This window comes from Amblyomma americanum, chromosome 2, assembly GCF_052857255.1.
Source record: "Amblyomma americanum isolate KBUSLIRL-KWMA chromosome 2, ASM5285725v1, whole genome shotgun sequence".
NCBI lineage: Eukaryota > Metazoa > Arthropoda > Arachnida > Ixodida > Ixodidae > Amblyomma > Amblyomma americanum.
Window position 1 is genome coordinate 95,310,601 of NC_135498.1, and position 26,659 is coordinate 95,337,259.

At 46.0% G+C, this 26,659-nt stretch overlaps 1 protein-coding gene across 1 annotated transcript; it reads right to left on the minus strand.

The window, feature by feature from the left end:
* Positions 1–1,781: 1,781 nt before the first annotated feature.
* LOC144121635 (3 beta-hydroxysteroid dehydrogenase type 7-like) lies at positions 1,782–26,486 on the minus strand. The gene is made up of 6 exons (XM_077654941.1): positions 25,742–26,486; positions 22,496–22,644; positions 15,570–15,734; positions 5,280–5,468; positions 4,849–4,985; positions 1,782–2,783 (listed from the first exon to the last, which is right to left on the minus strand). Exons 1-6 carry the CDS (start codon positions 25,804–25,806, stop codon positions 2,373–2,375), a joined length of 1,116 nt encoding a protein of 371 aa, XP_077511067.1. The 5' UTR covers positions 25,807–26,486; the 3' UTR covers positions 1,782–2,372.
* Between the last annotated feature and the right edge of the window lie 173 nt (positions 26,487–26,659).

The following is a 26,659-nucleotide window of genomic DNA, read 5'->3' on the forward strand; positions in this document are numbered from 1 at the left end:
TGGAAGATGAACAGGAGGCGAGCTTGTAGATGATGACAGCAGAGCATAATTTTACAACAGAACAAACTTTGCACTTCTTTACTCATCGACCGGGCAGGTTAGTGCCTAAGTAGCATCACATTACATGCTAAGCATGGAGCCCCAGCTCAGACTGGACTGCATCCGTTTACATGTGCTTTTAAGCACTTGATTAACAAAGGACTAAGGGCGGTCATTTCCAGTGGCCCGCCCAAAGCATCAATTCTCCAATCCAAAATAACATGCGAGATGGGGACCACCCCTTTGGGTTGGGCTTAGCCTCGAACCCAGAGTCTGTTAACAATACAAACTAAATAAACAACAAAAACGCCACCACTCTCTCTCAAGTGAGAGTATACACAGGCTCTCTCTTCGGAGCTAATTCACTAGCGCCTGTCTTTCCACATTCTTGGCGAGTACTGCCTGTCCGCCATGACAGGTGTCCGTCGCGGCCCTTCTGGGAAGCTGTGGGTGCCTTCCCGGCGATAGCCCACGACAAAGGGGGGGGAGGGAAAGAATGTCGTCTTCGCGGTAGCGCATAGCGTCGGCTGTGGTACGGAGCGCTCTGGCCCGCTGACAGCTCCCTTGTCCTGGAATGTAACCGGAAATTGGGGAGGATAAAGCCTGTTTCCCCGGGGCGGCGGCGGGTCCGGTTTTTCTGGTCGTCACTCAAAGAGCATGGCTGGGTAATTGATGATGCCGCTGTCACGGGTCTCCGTCTACGCCGCGCCGTCGAACGTGGATCTTCGTAGCACACACGGAATGTCACAGTATGATAAGCCAGCGCTGCTTAACCCGCACGCCAAATTTAAGAATTGAAGCATCATATTGCGGCATTTAAATCAAACGTTCATTGATCTTTAAAATATGCTAGACCTCCTTTCAGAATACATGTCAGTAAGTGCATAGAGAATTTTCACAGAAATATGTTGCCAGCTTAAGGTTTTTACGAAAAAGGTTTAGGATGTGGTGCATTGCGAGCGTCAATAATTCTAATAAACGTCATCCGAGAGTTAACTGATGACACATCTAACAGCAACAAAAATGAAGGCTGCACTGTTTAGGGACGGCGCATGGCCCCTCCTTATCTTGTGCACCATCGCTGAGTTTCAGCAAGGATGGTGACATTCGGCGTCATTACCTGGCTCTAAGAGACGCTGGCGATTTAGCCAGGACTGTATATCGGAGGGAGAGTAAACAGCGCCTGAGAAGAGTGGCTACTTGGGGGTTGGGTACACTGGAACTATCTGCCAGCGTGCTCAACCCACAATCAAACTATAGCTGTTAACGCCAATTTATCCTGTCTATACTTCTTTCTCTGTTGTTCTGTGCTTTGGTTGGATTCCACCATGCCCACGTACCAACTCATCCAGTACGCACTGTTAGCGCTGCCCGGCTTGCTTCGCTTCTGTCGCTATGGTCTTCCACATTGCCTAGGCCCTTTATGTCATCATGCGATTTAGTCGTGGTTTTATGTTTCCGCAACGGAAGAAGCTGCTTGAAAGAGCCCTTGGTCCGTGCAATTGGCATCGGTTTGCGAGGCTGCACCCACATGACATTAACAGTCTCCTCCTTTACCCTGACGCTTTCGTTCAAGTGTTTCCATTTTTCTTTACCACTGTTTGCGGCCATTATGATAGCATAGAGAGAAACCATAAATATGCTAAAGGCGCTAGAATTGGATCTAGTTGGTTCTTCATGGTCGCAGAAACGTGGTCACATTTCTGCCAATAAAAAAACGAAGACAATACAAAAAGTGCGCACTCACAACCAATTTTAATTGATGATATAGGGAAATGAAAAATATAGAACCGTTTTAAATGAATTCTGCCGGTGCTTAATTCGTCAGCAACGCGTCGTTGCCTTTCCCAGAGAATAAAGCGGAACTGCTGAGGATATCTCGATGAGTATCATGGTGTGGATATGCTTGTGACGATTGTGGCATCATTTTTTTTTCATGATATGCTTCCAAGTGGTGATGCTCGTGTCTCTGTATAGAAGAAAAACCTGCACAACCTGTTTTGTCCGTAAAACGTTCAGCGTGTTTCTACCATCACGAATATGGGTCCCAGGCTGGGAACGCTGGTTCTAGTGAGCGGGTCACGGCCAGAGTTTTGCGCGGACCGATGATTGTTTAATGCCTGGTTAGTGTATCGGCTAACAGCGGCCATAGTGTTTACGGAGAGCAGCAGGACAAGCAGCACAGCTTTGAAGGCATGCCCTGTATGTATGGGCAGTCTTGTAGGAGCGTGCTATAGTGAGTTAAGAGTTTTTTGGGTGACGCCCTGCGACCCTAGCAGACCGTGTTAGACCCCGCACAATCAGTTCCGTTTGTTGCATCTGGCACTGCGTTGTCACAGTTCATCGTAGAACGAGCGAGCCAGGCGAGCTGACTCTTCCGGTGAGTACTTGGGTTGCCATTCGAGCGCTTTCCTGAAATCGGCGTCATCGAACGTGGCGCCACCGTACGCGAAACGTACATCCGACGGTTTCAATAGCTGGGCTTCGCGGACGCTGGGGATAAAAGGAGCGAGTAGCGTTGCGATGCCCCGAGTGCTGACAGCCACCGCCATCATAAAGACGTAGGGCAGCGGAAGCGGCAAAATCCGGATGCGATGCCCTTCGATCAGAGGGCCGAGGAAAGCTCCAAAGTCCGTGGGAGTGTCGTCGCAGGCTACCAGGCAGCGGCCGGACAGTGTCGAGTCCTCCGAGAGTGCGTCCAGGGCTCGAATGTGCGCGGAGGCTGCGTTTCCGGCGTAGATGCACTGCGCATATGTCCGATAAAGAAACAAAAAGAAAAAAAAACGCAGGAGGGACCCTAAACATGGCGTAATGTTGCGCGCAAGAGCGTATGCACATATTTTCTGAGGGAGATGAAGAGCTTTAATAGTCCCATGTGTGACGTGTTCTTACGTATGAACTCCTTGCAAGCTGATTCTTGACGTGGCAGGTGATCAAAAGCGGTCAGCTGAGTTTACTACGGTTAGTGTAGCACAGTCGATCACGTTTGTTTAGAGAGCTCGGGCGGTGTGCCGCGGAGCAAATGAAGTGAAATATTTTCACAACTGCTTTGCTAGCGTTAAGGCGCTGATACCTGTGCGGTTCACGTGTCTATTCGGCTGCTCTCCGGCGCAAGCATTATCAGTGAAAGTCAATATCTGTTTTAGAATGTCGCCTTATTTCCCGCTGATGGCATCTCTCGAGCGCTCTAGACAAGCGTGATCGACTCTGTACTCTAGTAAAACGGGCACACTTCACGTGGTTATGATTTACAACGATTAGCGAACTGAACAGCGGCTATTGCGAATAAGATTTAGCCGCTGTCACACTGCTTGCCACCATTCTCGGTTAAAGCAACCAACGTCCCCTTCGGTGCAACGAACGAAGTGACACGGTGATCGTTAGAGCCAGGGTTAATTTGCAAGAATCTTACAAAGCAGTGCCTGGAATGCAATCCGACGGCGTCGTCGAGTGGCAGCACTGCCTCCATCGCCGCCCGCGCCTCCCGCAAGCAGTCCGTGCCAAGGCAACATATGTGGCGGATTCCTGGCGCGAGCGTTTGAATACCGTGCTAAATTTTATTGTTCTCGTAAATATTAAGCCATATTATCTAAAAAATGAACCCTCTTTGAGGATCGCTGACCTGAACCGAGTTGCTGAAGGGAATAATTACTGCGATACACGCAAGATTCAATACACAACCGCATAGCGGCTGCCGCCTGTGCAGCGTGGCCCGATCTGATTGCACGCTAGCTCGGCTGCTAAGGCACCGGTGAAATCGAACCCATATCTTTTAATTTGCCGCAATGGGTTTGTCAGTAAGGCAATGACACGTGTATACTATTTACAATCGCGCTGATCATATTCCAAGTGCAGTACGCTGGGGCTTCGATGCGAAACAAATTAGGCCTAGCGACGAATAGGGGGTAGCGCACTGCTAGAGCGCTATCGTCCGTCGTGCTAGTGGAAGGCATCGTAGCTGTAAGCCCGCGGAATCCGGTGCTGCGAGCGTTGCGAACTTGCTGCCTGCTTTAAGGATGCGGCAGAGACCGGAACTTTTTCGACGTTATGGCAAAAGAATGCTTAGCTTGATCACCACAGGACTGTGCTGCAGTTACTAATGCTGCGCCGTCGGTCTGTGCACCAAGGCTGCATAAAAGCACCGTTCGATGGCACTCTATATTTAAATGTGTTGCTCTTGAAACATGATTTTGTATGAAAAATGTGCTTGTCGAAGCAGGTTAGCAGGTACGTTTTTCGCACCCAGACGCCGACGGGCACTTGCCGTCCACAAACGCTACCATTTTCTCGGTTAACGATGTACACCAGGGCCGCAAAGATCGGTTCGCGATAACCGTAGTTAACCGTGGTTTGGTCCGCCGCGTGAACAGCACAAACCAAAGTTTTCCGGAAACCGCGGTAAAGCGCTGCCGCGTGACACGTTATAAGAACCACACTTTTTGCCGCGGAGCATTCGGTTTCGTAGCAAGCGTCGCGCTTTTTGGTAAGAAAAGTTACGTTAGGTTACCGCATCAACGCATTAAGCCTTCAAAATTATCTAACAGGTCCTGATTATTTCAGATCCATTAGCAGTTGCAGTAATCTAGCCTTAAACAAATTTTCGTCATTTGTAATACCTCGGGAGTCTAGAACAATTGGATATCTCTCACTGCCCTTGCTACTATATGCGGTCAAGAGGAATGGTACAGTTTTAACGATTAATGTGAAATTCTGAGAAGTCGTAACTGTGGACCCACAACGAAAACATTTTTCATGAAGTGAGCGCACGAGATTCGGCATTACCCAGGAATGAAGAACTGTGCAGCTTACCTGAAAACCTGGTCCCATTCTGAACAAAATGTTGCACATCCTCTTCGACCATCTTATGAGCCCAGCCACAACGAGGCGGTCCAACTCTCCGTAGATGGGTGGCAGTCGAACAACAATAGTCCTCAAACTGTGTAGCCCTGCAGGAACGAACCTCTGGCCTAGAGCACTCAAGGTGAACATATACAGCGGTTTGTTCAAATAAGCCTTGCACTAACGGAAATTTTTCTGCACTATAAAAACCATTTATAGTTCCTGACGCTAAACGCCAAGTTGTTTAGGCCTCTCAAGTTTCAATGCGAGTCGGCTCAAGTAGAAGTGAACGTTGTGAGCAGTCTTTATTGGCAAGACTTACGGCCCGATGATAGATATCACTTCTGCCGAAGGGATCAATCATTAAAATGTCGCGACTTTTGTGTTACTCAAAAACTTACCATTTCTGAAGGAGCGTTTTCGGGCCTCCTCGATGATCTTTTCAGCTCGTGCCTTGGTTTCGGAATATGGGCTTTCGTAGCACCATTTAGACTCCGAAAGCTGCTTGTCCATAATTACGACCACGCTCCCAGTGTGAACAAGGTACGCCACGTTTTCTTCCAGGCAAGCGTCGACAACATTCTGCGTACCTGTGTGGTAAGTCACGAACGAGAATACCGGCCAGTCCACAGGGGTGCCGGTACAAAGGTTAGGCAAGCCTGCCAAGTCATAATGATGTTTCATCTAGTAATCATAGGTTAATTACATGAGTATTTTACCGAATACAGTGGTTAAAGAGAACGTCCCGTAATGACTGGAAGCCAGGGAATTTTTTTTAAGAATGAACTCCTGCCTTCCATGTGCAACGAAATGCTACAGAATTCAAGTCTCCCCTCTTTGCGTTTAAGAGAGATTACCAGGAGAGAGCGTTAAGCAAGGCGACTACTTCTACTTTCATTGATATCTCGCGGTTATTTGATACTCTCAGCCCCGCATACGTCCTTCATAGGGTTTTTGACGCTTGAGGAATTTACTCATAGCAGTCTGTTTCCTGCATTATTTCAGATCCATATTTATTATGACTCACTTCTGGCTTGCGAAAGGCGAATCAGCAAAACCCATGGCCTCCAACATTAGTCCGCGCCTTTTCCTGTTCTTTTATTTATCTGAAATCTTTTATTTAATGCACTGGGCCTTCCTACTTCGTTGATAAGTTTATTAAATAAATCATTTTTATTCGTGCTTTCTCTAATACGTCCTCAGTGACTATCTATAGCACGCAGTTCTCGTGCACATCTTATCATGGTGCCAAGCCGACAGCGCTCATCAATGTCTTTCTTGTGAATCGATGTTCCGAATACTATTCCGTGCACTTGCGACTTTAATCGCGGAGAGGTAAATAACAGTAAGCCAAATACTGCTCGCAAGTATTCTTTGCAGCCAGTCGCAAACTACGGGTTTTACGGCGCGCACCACTCGGCCACAAAATGCTAGCTGCGGCGCGAAGCCAGCATCTTCTAGATATCAGTTTTAACCGCAAGGCATTCAAATGCGCTGAAAAATCGTCTCTCGAGCAGCAGTGGTAATCGTATCCTGAACTAGCTGCGATGAATCGCAGAAATGCGCCCTTTATGACGCCTAAAATGTAACGGTAGGTTTGTGAGGTGCACACCAAATCATCGTGGATTTTCGTACGCGGTGCGTCGACAGTGGTGCGTCGGACGCCGAGCGCTGCGCGTGCCAGCCGAGCGTTGCGCGTGTGCGCGTGCAAAGGGTGTGTGCGAGGCGACGGCGACAAAGAGCGTGCCGAGCACGAGAAGCGGAGAGCCGACGTGTCAGAAAACCAAGGTGTAAAGGAAGACAGAGCAGCGGAGATCGGGTCATTCAAGTGTGGAGGTGGCAGCCGTAGGACGTTGGGTCCGTGCTGCCGTGGACCTCCCTTGGATCACCGACGCATACCTCCTGCGTTCCTTGAAAGCGTGGAGGTGGCAGCCTATGGACTGAAGGTTTGTGCTGTCGAAAGGTACTCTTCGATAGCCTGCTTTAAGCCTCCGGCGTTTTGTGACGCCGTCGACGGGACCTGGCTACGTTTTTCCTGCGGCAGCCAAGTTCTTCGGGCTGTTGACGGGAGACAAGCGGCGTCTCCCTGTATTCCTCTCCGCTCCTACGACCACCTGGCTCCCTTCCGCCGCTTCCTTCGACGCATCGCCAGCGACGCGTCGCACTACATCGACCCGCGTTCGCACTGTCTGCAAGGCATCCCCGCTTCACCTGGGACGCTCAGTACCTGGGGGCCAATTCTCGACACGCATGGCCGCCGTTCGGCGCCATATTGTCTCTCTGAATGGCTCAGAGGGCGATCACATGCAAGTCACGAGTTTCAAAGTTGTAGCGCGAAACCGTCAGGCTTCGAAATTGCTTTCTGCTGTGACGTCAAAATGACGTGACCTTGAAGACTGATTTTTAGCGCAGTTATACTTGGTACCGGGTTGATAAATTTAAAAGTTTGTGGAGGTGAAACGAGGCTACAGCTAGCGGGGAAGAAAGCACTCGCGTTCGATTTAGCACTTTGCAGAATATAGCTGCGTACTGAGAAGGACCAGTTCTTGAAATCTGATTTGCTGTCAGCACTGTTATGTGATCACGTGATGCGCAAGCATTATGAAGTGATGTCAAAATGACGTTTAGTGACGCAAAGAAAATGCTGTCATTGCTGAAAAATACCGTGTTTGGCCGCCATAATTTGGGACGGCAGCAACATGGTCGAAATATGACCACACTGATTTATACGGCTGTTAGCTCACCGTAGTTTGGTAGGCGCTTATTTGAAGTAATAAACTATTCAGAAACATTTTTGTTTGGAATGCAGAAGCATTGAAACAGCGGCATAATGGTACCTCCTAAATAATCAACCGTTTACAGCATTAATTACCAGAGCATAAATTTACGCCCGCGCGAGGGCTTAGCTGCTCTCCCGTTTCAAACGCTTCTCTCATGCTAAGAAATTATTGGTCCGCGTGGTCGCGGTTGCTACAGCGCGGATATGGCGGCGTCCGTTGCTGTCGTTCGTTAGCATGGGCTGCGAAAAGCGAGGAATTTGTGAGTGCGCCTCAGTGTTTTCGAAGAACTGCACAGTTCGTGAGTGTGATGGCCTGGACAGCGATATATGGTGTGGTGGCTGTGTAAGAAGCTTTGCGGCAAGATTCAGCGCGTGAGCACCTTGGTCTGCCTTAAACATGGGATTGTAGGTGATCTGGCCGTTACAAAGATTCTTTTTGTTTCAAGGCGCGATCGGTAGCTGTGAACATCTGGACACCAATTAGTTCAGTGTTTGTCTCTATTTACACGCTGTCACTGACCTGATATTCAATTGCGTGAGTGATGAGAGGGTGGCACAAAAGGTTGTCTGCTGGCTGAGCAACATGCATCCAGAATGTGTTCGACTTGTCGGCGGGAGTGTGCTCATCAGTGCATCATCTGTGTGCATCATTTGTGTGCATCAGTGTCTGTGTGCATAAGGGCAGTTTCTGAAGACAGCGGTGTCAGCAAGGCAGCGTACATGTACCGGGAACATCGTCTCGAGCATCGATGAGGTAAGGAAAACAGCAACGAAAAATTTCTGCTGCCTTCCTTCAGATGGCTGAATGCAAGGTTATTCATATTGATGGCTGGTGGCTTTCTTCGGGCGCGTCATATCAAGTCCCTCATGTTCCTGCCCTTTTTTGATCACTTGCAAACAGCTATGAATCTCATGGTACATTTATTTGCAGCCTATTGAGCGAGGAAGCCTTGTGCAAATAAAAGCAGCATTTCAAAATAGTTTTGTGTGTAAAGCAAAACACACAACAAGTTTTCAGATTACTACAATAGGCCGGTGTGGGTGACTCGTAGGGCTTCTGCATGTCTATGGTTTTCTTTCATTCCACACAAACACAATGGCTTGGAATCTGCATTTTAATAAATGCAGTGGCAAAAGCATTCGTGTAGTGAGATTTTAATGCAGTTAAATATTCTGAGGTAAAGTTAACCTTGGGCCTTCCCCGACAATATGCCTTGTAGCAGATGTCTTCATTGCAACACAAGAAAAATATATATCTAATAATTATTTATACCCAGCAGTCTGGTACATCTGCCACCAAGCACCAAAAGCCTGATGTTTGCATTTGGTGGGGTAAGGCCGTAGTCAAGCTGTTTTCACAGTTCTGTTTTACTTCCTCCATCACTTTGATAGAGTTGACCAATCAAATATAGCTTAAAAAGCAGTTTATTTGGGCACTAGTTTTACAGTCATACGTGAAACTTTAGTTTGATCATTTCAGGCCTGTGATGTCATGTATTTGAAAGTCTTTTCTATTGTGTGTATGAAACTTGCATTGCATTCAAGCCCACGTACTAAAGACAGTGTTGATTGTCTTCCATGTGACAGCTTGTATATTGTGCCTGTTTGATGCATCACTTCTATCCTAGGAAGTCATGTGCTGGGGAATGCTGCTGCAAGGTTCAACATCCTTCACCTCTCAGCTAGAGTGCTTCTCAAGCAAAGAATCATTCTTTCGAAGGGTTGCATTGGATGTCGTCACAGGTGTCAAGTGCTGTACATATGGAACAGGATTCTTTTCAATGGTGATCACAACTTGCACTGTGCGACACATTGCATGCATCCGCACTCAGCTGCAGGACTCACTGCCATAGTTTTAACATGTAGTAATGCTATGATCAGTCTATGTGAACATTTTTTATGCTTCAAGTTTCATTGCACACAGCAAGAAAGCGGCTCAATTCTATGATTTTTGTGCTGGTCTTTAAACAGATTCAAATTTTACTTGCAGTTTGTCCCTAGAATGTGTAATGACAGGTAGGTTTGATGTGTATACTAGGCTTTTCTCTAGTGCTGCGGTTCTTCACGTGACAGGGAGCGTCCAAAGAACTTTTCTCCTACCATCTGCAAATTGGCCGGATGTGTGCTTAAACACATGCTTTAAAGCTACTGAAGAGTTGCCAATTCTTGACGCACTGCATTCGGCTCCCCTATATTCTTGACGCACTGCTTTCAGCTCCCGTATGGGAGCCGAAACGTCTTTTGTGTGTTCTTTTCTTATTTGTGGTCGGCGTCTTCAGTGTCACGTTTTATGATTCAAGCCGACCAGACGAGGTTTCGTCAAACTCTTGATTTCACTGCATTGCTGTGTGCTCTCTTTATGCGGAATGTGCATGTTAGTGCTTTAGTGCAGTGAAACAGGAAGTCACGAACATTTTTTTTCTCCTGCCACCAGAGCTTTGAACCAGTACTTCTCTTTGATTTCTGTTAAAAATTTGTGCTCCATGACGTGATTACTGCTTCAGTGAAATTTCTTGGCATGCACAAAACATAGGGATGTGTATGCAGTCATTTATCACATCTTGCAGAGGGAGCAGTCTGATTTTGCAAGCAACTGTTCTTCCGATAGGAGGTCCCTGATGTTTCATTTGTGTGTGCTCACAGAGCAAAGCAAGCTTTGTCCCCTGACATTTATTTGCCTTTGTGCCTGTTTTCTACGGTTGCTTTTAAATGCTATGTGTAGTGATACAGCAATCCACTAGTTTTCCTCTGAGCAAAAAGTGAGGCAACTCTGTCATGTTTGCCATCTGCCAAGCTTGTATGAATGAAAGACAAGGCAGCTGTCTGCTGATTCGACAAGTTTCGCTGTGTAACGCCCCTCTTTTACCAACCTTGTTGCTGGCACTTTGCTTCTTGGCTGCTGCTAACGCTATTAGGCGAATTTGATAAAAATTCCACACAATCTGTTCACCCTATGTTCCTTTGGTATGACTGGGGCATCAATGGACGCATTGCTATTTTTTATTCAATACAGGAATCTAGTGGATTTGCCATTTCGTGAAATGGGCAATATCAGTGCGCACATATACAACATCGCGCTTCTTTTACACGTTGCAACTTGTCTTGTCGCCGGAGAAATCTGCCTCTGTGGCCCTGATGTGTGCGGGCTTTTACCACTTTTGCTTTGTGGCAGCAGCGATTGGCTCATTATTGTCATTGCCATCCCATGTCCTGCAGCAGTCATGAAATTTTCTTGTGTATCAAAAACAAATGTGTTTGTTGTGATACTTTGCAGAAATGAAGTTTGTTCTACAGCTGACTTACTCCGAAATTTTGCTTGAGCTTCAAAAAAATTGGTAGCAAAACAATTATTTTTTAGAACAAACTAATATTTCGAGGGGCTCAAATTTTGTGCAATATATCTTCCAGTGCACTTGATTTCCACTAACATATATCAGTTTTCTCTGCCGTTGTATTACAACTGATTTGTTTAGTCAATAAAATGCACCAGTTTCACTTACATCTATCTTAATCACCAGTTTATCCTCTACTTTACCCCGTATACGAGCCTTCCCTCGCGATTAACTGTGTCATTGTCACCAATGTCTCATCCCACCTCTGTGTAAAATTATCTGTGTATGCGTGGCTATGCTGATGTTCGGCAAAAAAAGATGCAATCGACTAAATGCACGAGAAAATTGCATTCATTACTTTAGGGCCCTTTTTACACAACTGCGTATATTGCGAACTCGTTTCTCTCATGGTTTGCTTTAGTTGTCACTGATTTATTCATTTCAATCCAATTTAGCATGCATCGTCCTCTAAATAGGGTGCTTTTTATAATTGCAGCACACATTTTTCTGGCAGAATACAACAGCATAGCAACTGCTCCAGTATGTATGTTTGTAAACAATACTTAGGTCAAAAATTGGAACGCTTGTTCTGCTTCATGTTTGGCATTTCTTTTTTGGTTTTTAATGGTGCGCCAGTTGTCTTCAATTGTAATGGATTGCAGGGTTGTAGGCAAAAGTATTCAGGCCACATGGTCTGCTTTTGATCCCCGAAGTGCAACACTTAGTGTCCATGAAGCTTAAAGCGCCTTCAAAGGCTCATACAAAGGTTTGTCTCAACTTGTATAAGTTTAGAGCATGATGGGTGCCTTGAATACTTCACTGCACATGTAAAAAGTGAACCCTCTGGCGTGAAGTCTTCACGTAGGGGTGTACATGCACCGTATCGTTGCAATTCCTACTGCTGATCTCTTCTTTTAGCTATGTATTGTATGGTGCTGTGAGGATAATTTATTTCGTGTTGAACGATTTCTTGTGGTTTATTAATTATCATGAATACATCCAACGTGGTGCACACATTAAAAACACTTAATGAAAGCATTGAAAGCTAGTGGCTACCGTCGCTGGCTAGATTGCCTTTTGTGCATCCTGGAGACTTTTATCTTAATGGTACCCTAACCACAGCACTACCGCTGTCTCTATTGGTGCCTCCCATATGTTGTCCTGAGGGCCACATCAACCTTGAATGTCTTGCTTATTTTCTGTCTAATCTTATGCTTGTGCTTTTCCTGCCATGTTCCAGCCTCCATTGCTGTAATATCTGGCTGTATTGAATTCTAAAAAGCAGTTACCAATTTTATATGTTCCCCCACTATTCTTTGTATGCCTCTAGGCCTTCAGAGTATGGAAATAAATTAATTTTCTCCTTCTCTGTAGTGCTTGTAAGTTTACAGTCATGTTTTTGTTCTCCTTCAGCTCTTCGGCTCATGGTGCCACTTAGTTGTCTCTTTAAACACTGTGTGCAAGACCAGCCGGAATGCTTGGCCCCAAAACACAAGTTCAGGCTTTGTGTGACGTGTACTAGGTAATGAGTGTGCAGACATGAACATTAAATTAACAGTTTCTTGCATCACACAAATAAAGCTGCCGCGATGGCTAAGTGGTTATGGTCGTTGCCTGCTGACCCGAAAGACGCAGGTTCAATCCCGGTCGCAGCGGTAGAGACCCGTGTACTGTGCGATGCCAGTTAACGGCAAAGAACCCGAAGGGGTCGGAATTATCGAGAGCTCTCAACTACAGCATCTCTCATAGCCTGAGTCGCTTTGGGATCATAAACCCCATAAAACCAAGCAAATAAAGCGGGTATCTTGCACAGTGCATGTGTCTCACTGTAATATGGCGTCACCACATATCTTTACTCTCTACCTCTATGTTCCTCCACTGCCTCTTTGTGGAATAACAGGTGAAGGAACTTTTCTGTATCCGACCTCTCCACCTTTTCTAGTATATATCTTTCTCTCTTACACGGAAGCTTGCTGTACTGTACTTGATCAGGCATCGAAAGGAGCTGCTTGATTTTATGGTAGGTGCATAATTGTTATTCTACAAAGAAGAAACTTCAAGACGCTGCCTGACTCGTGTTGCTTGTACAGACGGCAAGGGAGGTGAGGCAGCCTGTGAGTGCTCAAGAAAACAATTTTGCTCCACCTCACAGAACGTTGTGCGCACTTGCATCGCACATACAGTGTAGCTGCCTCTGTCCGGTTGTGGTAAGTGCTACGCATTCGCTTGAGCAAGTCGAAAACATTTTTGCCTTTCCAGGAAGGGAGAAGCAAGCAAAATTGATGACAGCATTTTTCATTTTTATGAAGTAATATATGTGCCATGTACACCACAAAAGTTCATGCAGGCTTACGAAGCAAAATATGAGTACATATCTGAATGTTGTGAGGGTACGCTCTATTCAAGTTATGCTTTATGCTTTGGGGGGTGGGGGGGGGGGGTGTTTTCGCTTTGCTTAATGATGATTTTTATTAATGCCAGAAAAGAATCTTTTTTTCTCTCTGCTTTGAACATTTAAGTCGATAATGAAGGATGCGCACTCGGTGCGCTCTCCTTAACGAGATTAACTCCGATACTCCGAGTTTTGCAGTTTCCTTTCGTGCGCGGGTGCATGCAAACTTGATCAACAACAGAGTTTCGTGCAACGCGTTGCCTAAATTGTACACACTGGCTTGCCTTGCTAAGGATGTATTTCAGCCCGAAACACATCATGGAGGCCTTCCAAGCGCACACAGATACAACTCCGTTGCACCCCGCTATCCGCTAAAGCCGATACGTAGCGATTAAAAGCTTTAGCAATCTTGCTGACCTGACGGCAGCTGACGCGGCGCTTAGGAAACAGTGGGTTTCCTCAGAGTTTACAATGCTAAGAAGAATGCGAGCGTTGTCCTCGGGCAGGGACTGCTGGCCTGCGCGGATTTAGGCGCCGTTTCGGGCGCCTTTTCAGCAGTGGCGGCACCACTCCAAAAATCTAGCTCTGGCTGCTTCCTTTCCTGTCCCGGACGAGATTACTTTTCGCCAATAAAAGTGCCTTAAACGTCTCAGTTCCCGCATTCAAATGTAGCTGGTAAGCGAATGTCTGAAGCTGTCGTCGATCGTTATGAGGAGCAATGCTACAAAGGAATCATGCCGGCCAAAGCTTTCACTTTCCGCTGCCATTCGGCACCTACGCCATTACGAATATCCTGGCCCCGTTCCTGATGTTCGCCAGCTTCTCTGCGCAACAGTACGCACGCGTGTGACGCCGCTGGTGACTCGCGGGTACGCCATCACTTCGCCTCGACTGAAAAGCCGTCTAGGCTGCGCCCTCGCTCGCACCGCCGCATCGAACTCGATGAATCCTTTGACAACCGACGAGCGAGTCTCGCACTGAGTAGCCCCACTTGGTCTGCCCTTAGCTGCTTCCGGAGGTCCGACATGATACGCAAGAGGCCGCAACATATTTCACTCCTTCGCACTGCCCTTCGACGTGTATGCACCGAAGATTGCAACGCAGAGGCTCAGCGCAAGCTCCCGGAGCGGCGTTCTGTTTCGTACTTGGCACCAATAGTAGCAGGATGACAGTATTTATTTGTAGATCAGTTTTTTTACTTTTATTATATTTCACGTAATCAGATTCTGTGGGTACGTAACCTGGCACCGCCTTGATGGTCACGTCATGCCTACGTCACAATTTGTACAAAATGACGAATTGTCGAGAATAGGCCCCCTGTTGAACTCTTTTATTTTATTCTGTAGTGCTGTACGCTTGTTGAATGTGTGTTTTCTTGATGGCGTGTGCGTTTATTATTGACCCCTTTTCCGTTAAATTGTAGATACGGCTTCGTTTTGTTTTGTTTGATCTCTTTGTTCTCTTGTTCTTTTGTTGGAACCTGCACGCGATAGCGTTCCCCTTAAAAAAGTCGGGGACGCGCTGCCAATTCGCGAGAAGGTTAGTAATTTGTATCGCCTTTCACTTGAAAAAGTATTGTTGTGTTGCAAACAGGCAAGTTCGTAATAGTTTCACTTCATAAAAGGGACGAAATTAATCTTTAAATACCTTTATTTCGAGCAGAAGATGTGTATTGGTCGTATAAACGTACAGTCATGGACAGAAGTTTGTGGGACGCAGATTCTCCGAAGAAAATTAATTACTGCTTAGCCTCGCTAGCCAGGCAGATGGTATTCTTCAACCAGGAGGAATACGCATGTCTCCTCATGCTTCTATTCTTTTCATTTGCCTGCTAATAATTTTTTTCAGTGAATCCGCATCCCGTAAACCTTTGTCCATGAATGAACATGCCTGAAAATGCATAAAGAAGACAAAAAGTAACTGCGCTGCAAAGGTGGAGCCCTTCTGTGCTCGATCATTTTTCCAGCTTAGGCGTACAATCTTCCGCCCAATTTGCGGCCCGACAGAAGCAGTTACAAAAAAAAAAAAATATCATGCTCTCAGAACACCGCAGGTTAAAAAAAAATGTTTCTCTCCTACAGAATTAACGCTCAGAGGTAATTCACGCAGTCAGTCGATGCACAGGCACATTGGGTGCTGTTTTTCGTATTTGTGCGTGTTTTGACTCCGCGTCTTTGGCAGGACATACCCTGCACGTTGACCCTCTCGAGCGCCGCTTCATCCTCGATGACAGCAGCAGGCACCAGCGCTGCGCAGTGGATCACCGCATCGGCACCTCGTACGGCCTCCCGCACGGCTTGAGCATCACATACGCTGCCCAACACCTGCTTGGTCCTCTTGCGCATCGGGTGCCCTGAGCAATGGGGTCCGCGTATTGGGACAAAAGGTGACTTCAAGAGGCCATGAGCCATGCACACAAATGGAAATACGAGAAAATGTTTGAACACATTAACGTTGAGTGTCAGTGCTCTACAGCTATACAATGAACAGCGTTTCAAGCCGGTCGCATCAAACCGGCCCCAATTAGCATTATCATTATCCACCAATATACGCTCAATGCAACGGCATAGCCTTTCCTGCTAAATCCCGATCAGCTTTCCTAGCTCCAGCAGCCACCGCCCTAACTCCGCTGCTTTCCTGTTGCATCTCCCAACCGTACTCACCACCGCCAACGACTGCGTTTTCATCCCCTTGAGATCCCATCTGTCTTTCAAAGGGACCCCAAATTATTTGTTTTACAAGTGACATGGCCCGCCATAGTTGATATCCTCTTGTCTACTGCTATATAAGATATCAATGACTCGAGGTGAGTTTTTTTTTTGATACGCACAATTTTCTGAAATAAAGTATTCCGATAGGGCAGTGGCCAGGTACTAGACATCATAGCCTTTGTTACTTTTGTACCATAACGCTCAACATTACTAACTACGCTTTATTGGCAAACCGTGTGCTGGTGAGAGTGTGCGCTGTCATCTTGGGTCGCTAGAATTCGGCAGCACGCTCGGCCTGCTACTTTTGTTTTATTGCCACTTGGATTTTTTTGTATATCCAGTCGTAAATTGAGGCCGCGCTGGGATTGGAACCGTGGTTCTCGTGCACGCGAGGGTGATGCTATACCTCTATCATAAGGGAGTAATTACTGTCTGGCAACCACCGAAGCGCAACCATGCGGCGACAAAGGAAACCTCCAAAGCTTGCACAGAAACTTCGTAGTTAAAGAAAAATTCATCCCGCTGTGGGGTTTGAAGCCGGGACCACCGCCTGACCGGGGCAGTCTCTCTGCCAACTTAGCTAACCTGAACAGGTAGCATGCGGTGGGGTGAGAGAGAATTGATCAATAACTCAAAGTGGAAACGGCGTTGGCGCAATCTTTAAGGAAACCTCCAAGGTGGAGTAAAACCGTAACACCAACAATTGGCGTTATTGGTCAATTCGCTCGCGCCCTAGCATATGCTAGACATGCCGGTTCTCTCAGTTGGTAGAGCAACTACCCCGGTTTGATGATGGTCACTGGTTTGAACCCCACAGCAGAACGAATTTTATTTAGAAGTTTCTGAGAAAGCTGTACAGCTTTCCTCGTCAGCCGTGTGGCTGCGCATGGGTGGATGCCTAGCAGTAATTGCTTCCTTTTTACAAATTTACTCCACCTTGGGGGATTCCCCTAAACATCGAACCGATGCCCTCTCTACGTCATCACTGCCACCGCTCCAAGCCAACCATGCAGCAGGGGACTATGGCTTCGGTTTTAGGAATACCGAATGGGCTTTATTAGTTGAGTTCTCCGAACAAATTCGTTTACGGACATGAATACCTTTCAGCGCAAAGGGGAGAACCAAAACTTCACTTGAAAGAGCCGGAGTTATGATATCAAAAATGGGACAGGCTTCATATTAACTACGCATCCTGGCACTGTACCGGACATAGAAGGGCTCGGTAAGGTGAGATGTAGGAAATATAGGATGCCGATTTCTCTAATTAGCCAGATTTCAAGAGGAAACGTGGAATATAGTAAGGAAGGCGCGCATTACCGTTTTGAGTGCTAGGAGCGAAAACAGAGGAATTCAGGACCTCCCCGCAGATTCGATACTCCGCTTTAACTGAGGACAACAACAATAGTTTTCATGCAATTAACGACAATCTCGAAAATTCATACTGAAGTATGCAAAAGAAGCAGGGCAGCTAGACAAGATGGTGAATTAAAAGACTAGCGCATATAACAGAGACACAGACAAAGAAGTAGACAGGACGAGCGCTCGTCCTGTCTACTTCTTTGTCTGTGTCTCTGTTATATGCGCTAGTCTTTTAATTCATGATGAAACACCAACTAGCCCAGCTTTCCGCCTTGATTAGACAAGATGGTTCTCTCGAAAATTTCCCACTGTAGTATGAAAAAAGAAGTAGGGTAGCTAGGCAAGATGGTGCTCAGCTCGCCCGGGAGAAAGATGGCCTGATTAAAAACCCCCGAGAATGAGTACTCATATCTCTACACATATAATCGAACTAGCACAACTTCTAAATTTAATCAATGATGTCACCGACATAAGGATGCGCAATGTGCGAAGATCGAGCGTGCATTACAGAACGGAGCTAGTATAAATGCTGTCAAGAGTAATGAAGACATAACAGGAAAACAGATGTACAAGGAGGGAACGTTATTACCTTTATAGATATGATAGTTAAAATAATAAGGGAGTAATTACTAATTGGCAACCACCCAAGCGCAGCCATACGGCTACAAAGAAAAGCTGCGCAGCTTTCTCAGAAACTTCACAGTTAAAGAAAATTTCGTCCTGGTCCCGGGTCGGCGTCGAACCCCGGACAAGGACGAATTTTTCGTTAACTGCGAAGTTTCTGGGAAAGCTGCATAGCTTTCCTTTGTAGTCGTATGGCTGCGCTTGGGTGGATGCTAATGAGTAACCACTCCCTTGTTACAAATCTAGTCCACCTTGGAGAATTCCCCTGAAACATTTGACCAACAGTTAATATAGCCGAAGAAATCCACATAGATTTGTAGAGTATCCGAAAAAATCGGGACGATAATGACGAAGGCAGTGGAAAGAAGGAGTTGGACATCCTGCTAGTAAAGTAAAAGGAAGTAAAGAAAGGAAGTAAAGAAAGATAGATAGAAAGGAAGAAGAAAGTAAGGAGGTTCAGGTGACGCAGATTTCTTCAAGAACGGTGGGCTAATTGTGCTTCAGTAACTTTCATGGCCTGGACTTTACCAGAATCTCGGAACAACATAAACTTTATCTTAATTCCTGGGAAAGGGGGCATCAAGCACTTAAATAACAACATATTTATCAGATGACTGTCAGTTGCCTGCAATACATTTTCAAAAATGATGGATAATAGAATTATAGCAACCTTAGGCCGCAGGGAATGAAACGAACAGCCTGTCTTTTGCAAATGCTACTCCACAGTAGATCAGATTCACACCAAGAATCAGGTGATACAGAAATGCGCAGATTACACAGCGCGCAGTTTTTCCGTTTGCTACCAGATGACGCCACAAGCACAGTACGAGCACTCGGCAACGTTACAGGCCTCGTAGTCGTAAGTCGCCGACGTTTACTCAGCAGTGGAGATATCGCGGGTAACTGTCGAGTATATTGTTTCTATAAGGATATGGAAGGGCACAGGAAATGCGTGTTTTGTTGTGGACTGCAACAATTGCGACACCTCAGCAGTCATGGAGGCATTAATAATAATAATAATTGTTTTTTCGGGGAAAGGAAATGGCGCAGTATCTGTCTCATATATCTTTGGACACCTGAACCGCGCCGTAAGGGAAGGGATAAAGGAGGGAGTGAAAGAAGAAAGGAAGAATAGGTGCCGTAGTGGAGGGCTCCGGAATAATTTCGACCACCTGGGGATCTTTAACGTGCACTGACATCGCACAGCACACGGGCGCCTTAGCGTTTTATGGAGGCATTGCAAGAGCTAATTTAAGGGCACTTTATATAAAGCGGCTAAACAGCCACCACACCTTTCCGTAGGCAGAGTGATAAAGCACCAGTCAGGAAGGGTGTCCGGCCGGGAGACAGTCTCTTCGGTAATATTCACCGCGTGTTTACAGGAGTTATTCAGAGAACTGAGTTGGAGGAATGAGGGGTAAACGTTAATGGAGAATACCTTAGTAATCTCCGATACGCTGATGACATCTGTTTGTTAAGTAACTCAGGGAAGAACTCGCAAAGCATGATCGAGGGCCTATTCAGACAGAGAAGAAAGGTGGGTCTAAAAATAATATGAAGAATTATGAAGTAATGTACAATAGTCTCTGAAGGGCACAGCAGTTTTCGATGGGAAACGAATTTGCGTTTTCGAGGGTTGTATACATAAGTACTTTTTTCAAACCGAATCGAATATGAATAGTGTAGCTATTCGATGCGAGTCGAATAACAACAGAACCGAATTAAATACGACTCGAATAATTTTTACGAATAGTCGCTACTTTCGCGAATATTCAGTGAGTAATCGGGAGCAGCAGGGCAGCGTTCCTTTGGCAGATATAGCTGTGTCTGTTAAACGACTCAACACTGATCTTCATTAGAGAGGTTGACACATGAACTAAATAAATGTATTAACTTTGTCATTGTCATGTTATGCACAACGGTAAAGTACCTTTGATCTTGATTGGGGAAGATAATAAACGATCACCACAATCTCAATGCAAGAGATGTGCGAGAGCTACGTACGAGGCATGGCCTCTGAGATCAGGCGTGAAGGCCGCTGAACTTGCCTGGACCCTGCCGCGTCGTTCTATCTCTGAGGTCGTGCATGAGGATTGTGAACATCGTTACGCGAATGAACCGCTTAGCGGCACTGAAGCGTGTATCCCGCGCATACCGATTGCGGCAGCATAGTGCGCGGCGTGTATGGTCCCCCTTTTTGGAATAGTCGTGGATGAAAAATATGGGAGGCCTTATTCGAATTTCGCGCCAATTATACGCAAGTATTCGAAAACTTGAGAAAATATGAAATTCATTTCGGATAATTTTGAGCATGCACTCTTTTGTTTGTTCGAATAGTCGAATAGGAAAATATTTGAGTAGATATCCGAAATTTTTTAATATACGCACACGCCTGGAAACGAAGCATTGAAGTTGTAAGCGTAAAGGTACTCTGTGCTGAAGAACTAGAATGGAATGGAGTGAATTTGGCAGGTTCTCTCAGATCATGAATGGCAGTTTATGAATATCTCTCAGGAGAAAAGTATATAAAAGCTTTGTCTTGCCAGTACTCAACGAATGGGCGGTAACTTGGTTGCTAACCAAGGCTTCAAATTATGTGGATGGCAGCGCAGCGCGCATTGGATTTAAAAGAACATGGCAGGTGTAACGTTAAGGTAGAGGAAAAGAGCAGGATGAGCAAGGGAACAAAAGCGGGCTCATGACATCCTAGCCGCCGAAATCAGGAGGAATAAATAGGCTTGGGCAGAGCATGCAATGCGAAGGCGAGATAATCGCCGGTCCTTAAGGGTAATGGAGTGGATTCCAAGAGGCGGGAATCTTAGAAGGGGCGACAGGTGCACGGATAAGATTAGAAAGGGTGTGGGGGTAAAGTAGCCGCCGATGGCATAGGATAGCATTTATGGAGATTTATAGGTCGCGCTTTTCTTCTGCAGTGGACGTTGTTAGGCTGATAATGATGTAGAGGCCCATAGCTTCAACAAGGTCGAATAAAATGTATTTCACACTAAACGCGGACGGTTTACCTAGCCTTATGAGAGTGCTATACCGCACGGCATCTTGTAGCGGGTAGGAAACCTCTTCGCCTCTGAACGTCATTGATTTCGATAGAGACCTGAGGCTTCTGTGTCGAGTTTTTCAAGTGCTCACTTCACATCTCGACGTACTGAACTACTGGAGAACTCCGTAGGCAGTAGCAACACGTAAACAAAACAGCTGCATGTTGCCTCCCAGGTCCCGTTAATCAGCGACAGAATACCGGCCGTCATTCTGCGGGAACTTTCATGGCAAGCCACTCGCGCCGAGCGCAGCTTATCTACAGTGAAACGGTCTTGATGCCTTTGCCTGTAATAGGTGCGATACATGGGAAATATGTTTTCTGATTTCTGCATACAATACCAACCACTGCTACGTGTATGGTTCCTGTTATAACGACTGCTGTATCATTTGCTGCAAAACCGTTTCACGACGCCGTGCTTAGTTGCCCGGAGCAGCCAAATAAACGTCTGATATCGGGCTACATATCCTATTATGCGCGTAGTGCTGCCATCTTCCGAGCATATAGCGAATGCTGAAACCAAATTTTAACAGCGAAGATGTGAAAATGAAAAAGAAAGTGAACATTGAAGACGAAAATTCCAAGTTGCAAACTGAAGCAAAATTCTACTTAAAACGGGGAGCGAAGAACCCTGGTTCCGAAAACGCAGCATCTGGGAAGACTGTTTTTGTTGTACACGTCTTTGAAGAATAGTTGCAAAGCATTGCAGTAAGTAGTCTCAGATTTTTAATAGTATTTAGTATCGGCAGCAGGCTGGCTATTTAGAAAGGACGCTAGAAGCGAGTGTGCAATGCACAGCTTTTGATAATATTCCACAGAAACGACTTTGACCGGTAGACAAGACAGACATGTGATAGCATACAACGACATAGAGCTGTCCTGAATTATGATGCTCTGCATTGTTTTCAGAACACAAAACCATTCCGATATGAACGAAGCCAACGCTCTTCGGAACCGAGCTTGTCGGGCGGTATTGACGCCATATAGGTGTCATGCGAGGACCCTCTCTCGGCTACCGCCTTTGGCGTTCTGTCATAATTTTCTTGGAACCCGGCATTCAACAGGACGCTCTACGTCAGATGCTGTGGTGGGAAGTAGTGGTGAGCACACCGTAGGCTGCGAAATAAAGAAAAATATCCATCTGTGCTTTCCTTGGCTCAAGTGACTTTTGATGACTTTTTTATGCATATGTTAACACAACCGTCGTTTCACTACTGTCGCCTGTTCAAAGCCGTTGCATATGTGACAGCCCGTGGCAGCGACATAGACGACGTGAGCAAGGTGGCGCTTCTTAAACGAAGAGTTATGATGGAAGCATTTTATGTGTATGAGCTGAGTCAGTAGCCCAGCAGTGCTACAGCTTACCCAGTTTGTTCTCGAACGGCCTGACATCGAAGAGGCGCACTTCTTGCACGCTCGGGTGGTCCTGCAGCTCTCGCACCACGTGGTGACCCACCATACCACTCGACCCGGTCACTACGACGATCCTGACGGGTCGCTGGGAACCGTCGTCGCTGCGTGGAGAGAGTGCCGCAGCTCTATGTGCCACAGGTTTGCTCTAACCTCAATTTGCTGCCTAACCGCGGCGAATCGTAGTTAAAATTTTTATCGAAAAGCTACTCTCATGTTTCCTTGGAACCACACTCGAATTCTTAGAGTGTAACGAAAACCATGTTTTGGTGGCGCCATCACAATGGCAGTTGTGCAAGTGGCAGAAGCACTCGGTCTCTGATTGGCCGATACGTCTGTCCGAACTGGCATCATGAAACGTTGCACCCGGCTGTGACGATGTGGCGCCATCTAAAACCGCCTAGCAAGTTCAATTTGCTGCTATCATAGATATTAAGGTGAATTTCTTAATATGTTTAATACAATTAACGCTGGTCAGCTGAAGAGAGGCCAAGACATTGAAGCCAAATAGTTGGAATTGTTTGTATACACAGGAGAACAGGAACAATGTAACCCCTCAGAATTACACTGTACGAAAAGGACTTTGACTAACGGAATATCAACAAAGAACAGGAAAGAACGCTCCCCTTTGAGGGTGAAGAAAATTATGAAATATGATACCGATAATAACAAAGACGATATAAAACACTAGGCCCGAGACAGAGCAAAGGAACAGATAAGTTGACGCTAAATGCTCTCATTTGAACACCCCCATGACACGACAGCTGCTGAATATGATTCGGTACGCGGCTGGTTAACTACCTCAGGCAGAAGTCTCTTCCACTTGCAAGCAGTGTGCGGAAAATAACTGAACTGGCACTTTACGTGACCTCAACAGGCCACATGTTTTCTTATCGCCTGCAGGGTAACACATCCTCCACGGCAGCACAGCTTCACAGGGTTAAAGAGGCTGTATCCTATACCCGGCCCTGAACCCTTGGCCGACGAGTGATTTTCACGGACTCCAAAGCACTGCTACAAAAACTGTCCAGCTCTCTGAAAAAAAGCAATCGCCAGTCAGTTTCTTTCAACATTGCATACCTACATCACTTTCTTTCAGCCGCAGGTCAGAATGCCTGTATATGAATTCAGCGGTTGTCAGCTCAGTGAGGCATTCCATCCAACGAAGCGGAGATCAAGTGGCCCGCAAATATGCACAGCATCAAAACTACAAAAGAATTTTTGTCACACTATCGAATGCGTCTCAACTGGCTAAAAACGAATCGGCTCTGGAGCTCACCGTCACAACATTACTCATTTCTCCGATCAGTCGATCCACAGTTCAAACCTGCAGACTACCATCCGGTCTTCCACGTCATCTGAAAACTGTTTATCTATAGCGTTCGTTTGAACGCCGCATTTCAAACAATTTGTGGTGCCGTTTAAGACCAGTGAATCACTGCGGGCTGAGACCAGTGCGTCTCAAAAGGAAAAGTACATGTTGTGTTTAAATGCTCCGCGTATGCCGACGACAGTGCGCACTATGAACATCGAATGGACTGTGCGCAGCAGAAACGTGCAACCAACTTTTGTTTTGCCTTTACAGACGATGTTGCTTTACTCGACAAACTCAAATATCTCCGTACATCTTCATCATTATGCACGCTTTATGCAGTAAACTTTTCAGCCCCGTTGTTGGACTTAACAATTTTATATCTTGTAGCATTATTCGTCGACGCACCTCAGCCCAAATTGAATGCCCATTTATTTTTAGTCTCTTCGAAATTGGTTTCTGCTGTCTTCTTTTGCTTCTTTACCTCATAATTTTGTGCACCTCTCCCGCCTATCTGTCCCGAATTTCGTTTTCCAGGCAGAGCATCATGTCAGGGAATTTTTATGCCGACTGAAATCTCTGCTTTTCAATAGCGGGGTTTCTTTCTATCTGAAGGCAGCATATCCCGCGTAATATTCCGCCTATCAGTCCCCAATTTAGTCTTCCAGGCAGAGTAGCACGTCAGCGAAGTTTTTATGCAGACTGAAATTTCTACTTTTCAATAGAGGGTTTCTTTATATCTGAAGGCATCATACCCCGCGTAATATTTTTTTTTCAGACGTTTGAGTGCGAGTTCGTGAAAGTTGTTAGCTAAATAGTCGCCCAGATTCATTCATGCCGGCTGTATTTCGGACTAGCTTACATGCTGAGTAATTGAGCCTGCTATGTTGACGTTAAGCGTGGTATGTAGGAAAAAGAGTAAAGTGCGGTTTCTAAAGAAAATCTCTTGCCGCTGCTGCGAGCGAAGCTTAGTGCTTTTTTCTTGACGCTTTTTAGAGTCTATTTGTGATCCGACATATGTCCCATTAGGGCAGCCTTAAAGACAACTCGATTACTGGCTTGCCCTTATGCAAATTTCTGCGTTCTCGAGGCTATGGCAACAACATACTTAATGTGATCGTTCCAGGTCAGGTTCGAGGTAATGGTTACGCCGAAGAAATTGTAATCGCGGACTGTTTTCATGGACTTGTTAAGAAACGTGAAGTGTGTCGTAGTTTTTTTTATAGAACCATTTGCCGGTTAGAGCACCAGAGAAGTATTTGAGAGAGCTAGCCATCTAGGTGTTTTTTGATCAGTAGTGCAAGTGCAGTTTATGCACAGTAATCAGTCGCGCGTCTGCAGAGATTCGGCAATGTGCTGAGGTGTGGCTGACTTCTAAGTCCTTATAAGCGCAAAAAAAAAAGGGAGGAGCTCGATAAGGGAGCTCTTGGATTTCGGAAAGAGCAAGCGAATTTTGGGGCTTGTAACCGTTAAACGTCACAAAGTGCATGTGATCTGCTAAATATGATTCCAGGCTTTGCACTAGTTTTTTCACTGTCTGTAACACACTTTAGCTTGTATACCAACTTAGAATTCGACGCCCAGAAGCTCGAAAGTAAGCTTTCGCAAAGATAAAAAATGTCACATCGGCTTCCCCAAATTCGCCAGTTTTTTTAGCAAGCATATCAATTGATTTCAAAGAGCTGAGTGGGGGTGCAAAAGCCTTTTCTAAAAGAATGCTTTCCTTGGCGAAATAATTAGTATCCATGAAGACCCATAAGTTATTGATTAAATGCTAAGTAAAAATGCTTAAGTATGGTCTTCTGAAACGTTGTGACTAACCCAGTTGAGCTTGAAAAGTGGGAATCGCAGAGGGTCGCCGTGGAAGTAAAATAATATTAGTTCCTCACCGGTCGCCGCCTTGAAGAGCCAATGAAGTCGTTTTGTTTTTGTTTTCGCAGCTACTCATATCCATCTCTGAGCTCGATCCTTTCGAGACACCAGCTTCAACTGTACTGTATTGGGAGCTGACAGAGTTGCATTGGCCGGCAGCGCGAGAGATACAGTAGCCACCACGTTATCTGGAAGGCTGCTGGGCCGCAGGGGACGTCGACATTGAGAGATAGCGCTCTGTATTCTGTGGCAGTCAGTGTGAGACAATGCGAGTCGAGTGGTTGCGTTGAGATAAACCGGAGGTGCCTGCTTTTTCTAACAATAGTTAAATGGGCACGGAGAGGAAGGAACGTTTAAAAGGCACAACATCATTTATTAATATTAAACGGCGGCATTCACTTCAAAAGAAAATTGTTCTAAATATTGTTAATGCTTCACGTTTTGAACATACGGAACCGATTTTTGCATCGCTTCGCATCACCCGCTTCCCCAAGTCTTTCAATCTTTACTATGGAGGCGGTATAAAACAATTATTAGACAAAAAAATTCATTTATGGTGCACTTGTCGAACTTAAAATGTAAAGAACTGAAGTATGCCACCCGTGCTGGTTTCACATGGTTCGTGCCGAAAACTCGAACGAGTTATGGTCGCTGCCCCGCCGCGGTGGCTCAGTGGTTAGGGCGCTCGACTACTGATCCGGAGTTCCCGGGTTCGAACCCGACCGCGGCGGCTGCGTTTTTATGGAGGAAAAACGCTAAGGCGCCCGTGTGCTGTGCGATGTCAGTGCACGTTAAAGATCCCCAGGTGGTCGAAATTATGCCGGAGCCCTCCACTACGGCACCTATTCTTCCTTTCTTCTTTCACTCCCTCCTTTATCCCTTCCCTTACGGCGCGGTTCAGGTGTCCAAAGATATATGAGACAGATACTGCGCCA

Bases quoted from the DNA above. Each gene is read 5' to 3' on its own strand.
- LOC144121635 (XM_077654941.1), bottom strand. From the start codon at position 25,806: ATGGATATGAGTAGCTGCGAAAACAAAAACAAAACGACTTCATTGGCT. The intron at 22,645-25,741 runs GTGAGGAACTAA...CTCTCCACGCAG, and splicing joins GCTCTTCAAGGCGGCGACCG to CGACGACGGTTCCCAGCGAC. The intron at 4,986-5,279 runs GTAAGTTTTTGA...TCGTTCCTGCAG, and splicing joins AAAACGCTCCTTCAGAAATG to GGCTACACAGTTTGAGGACT.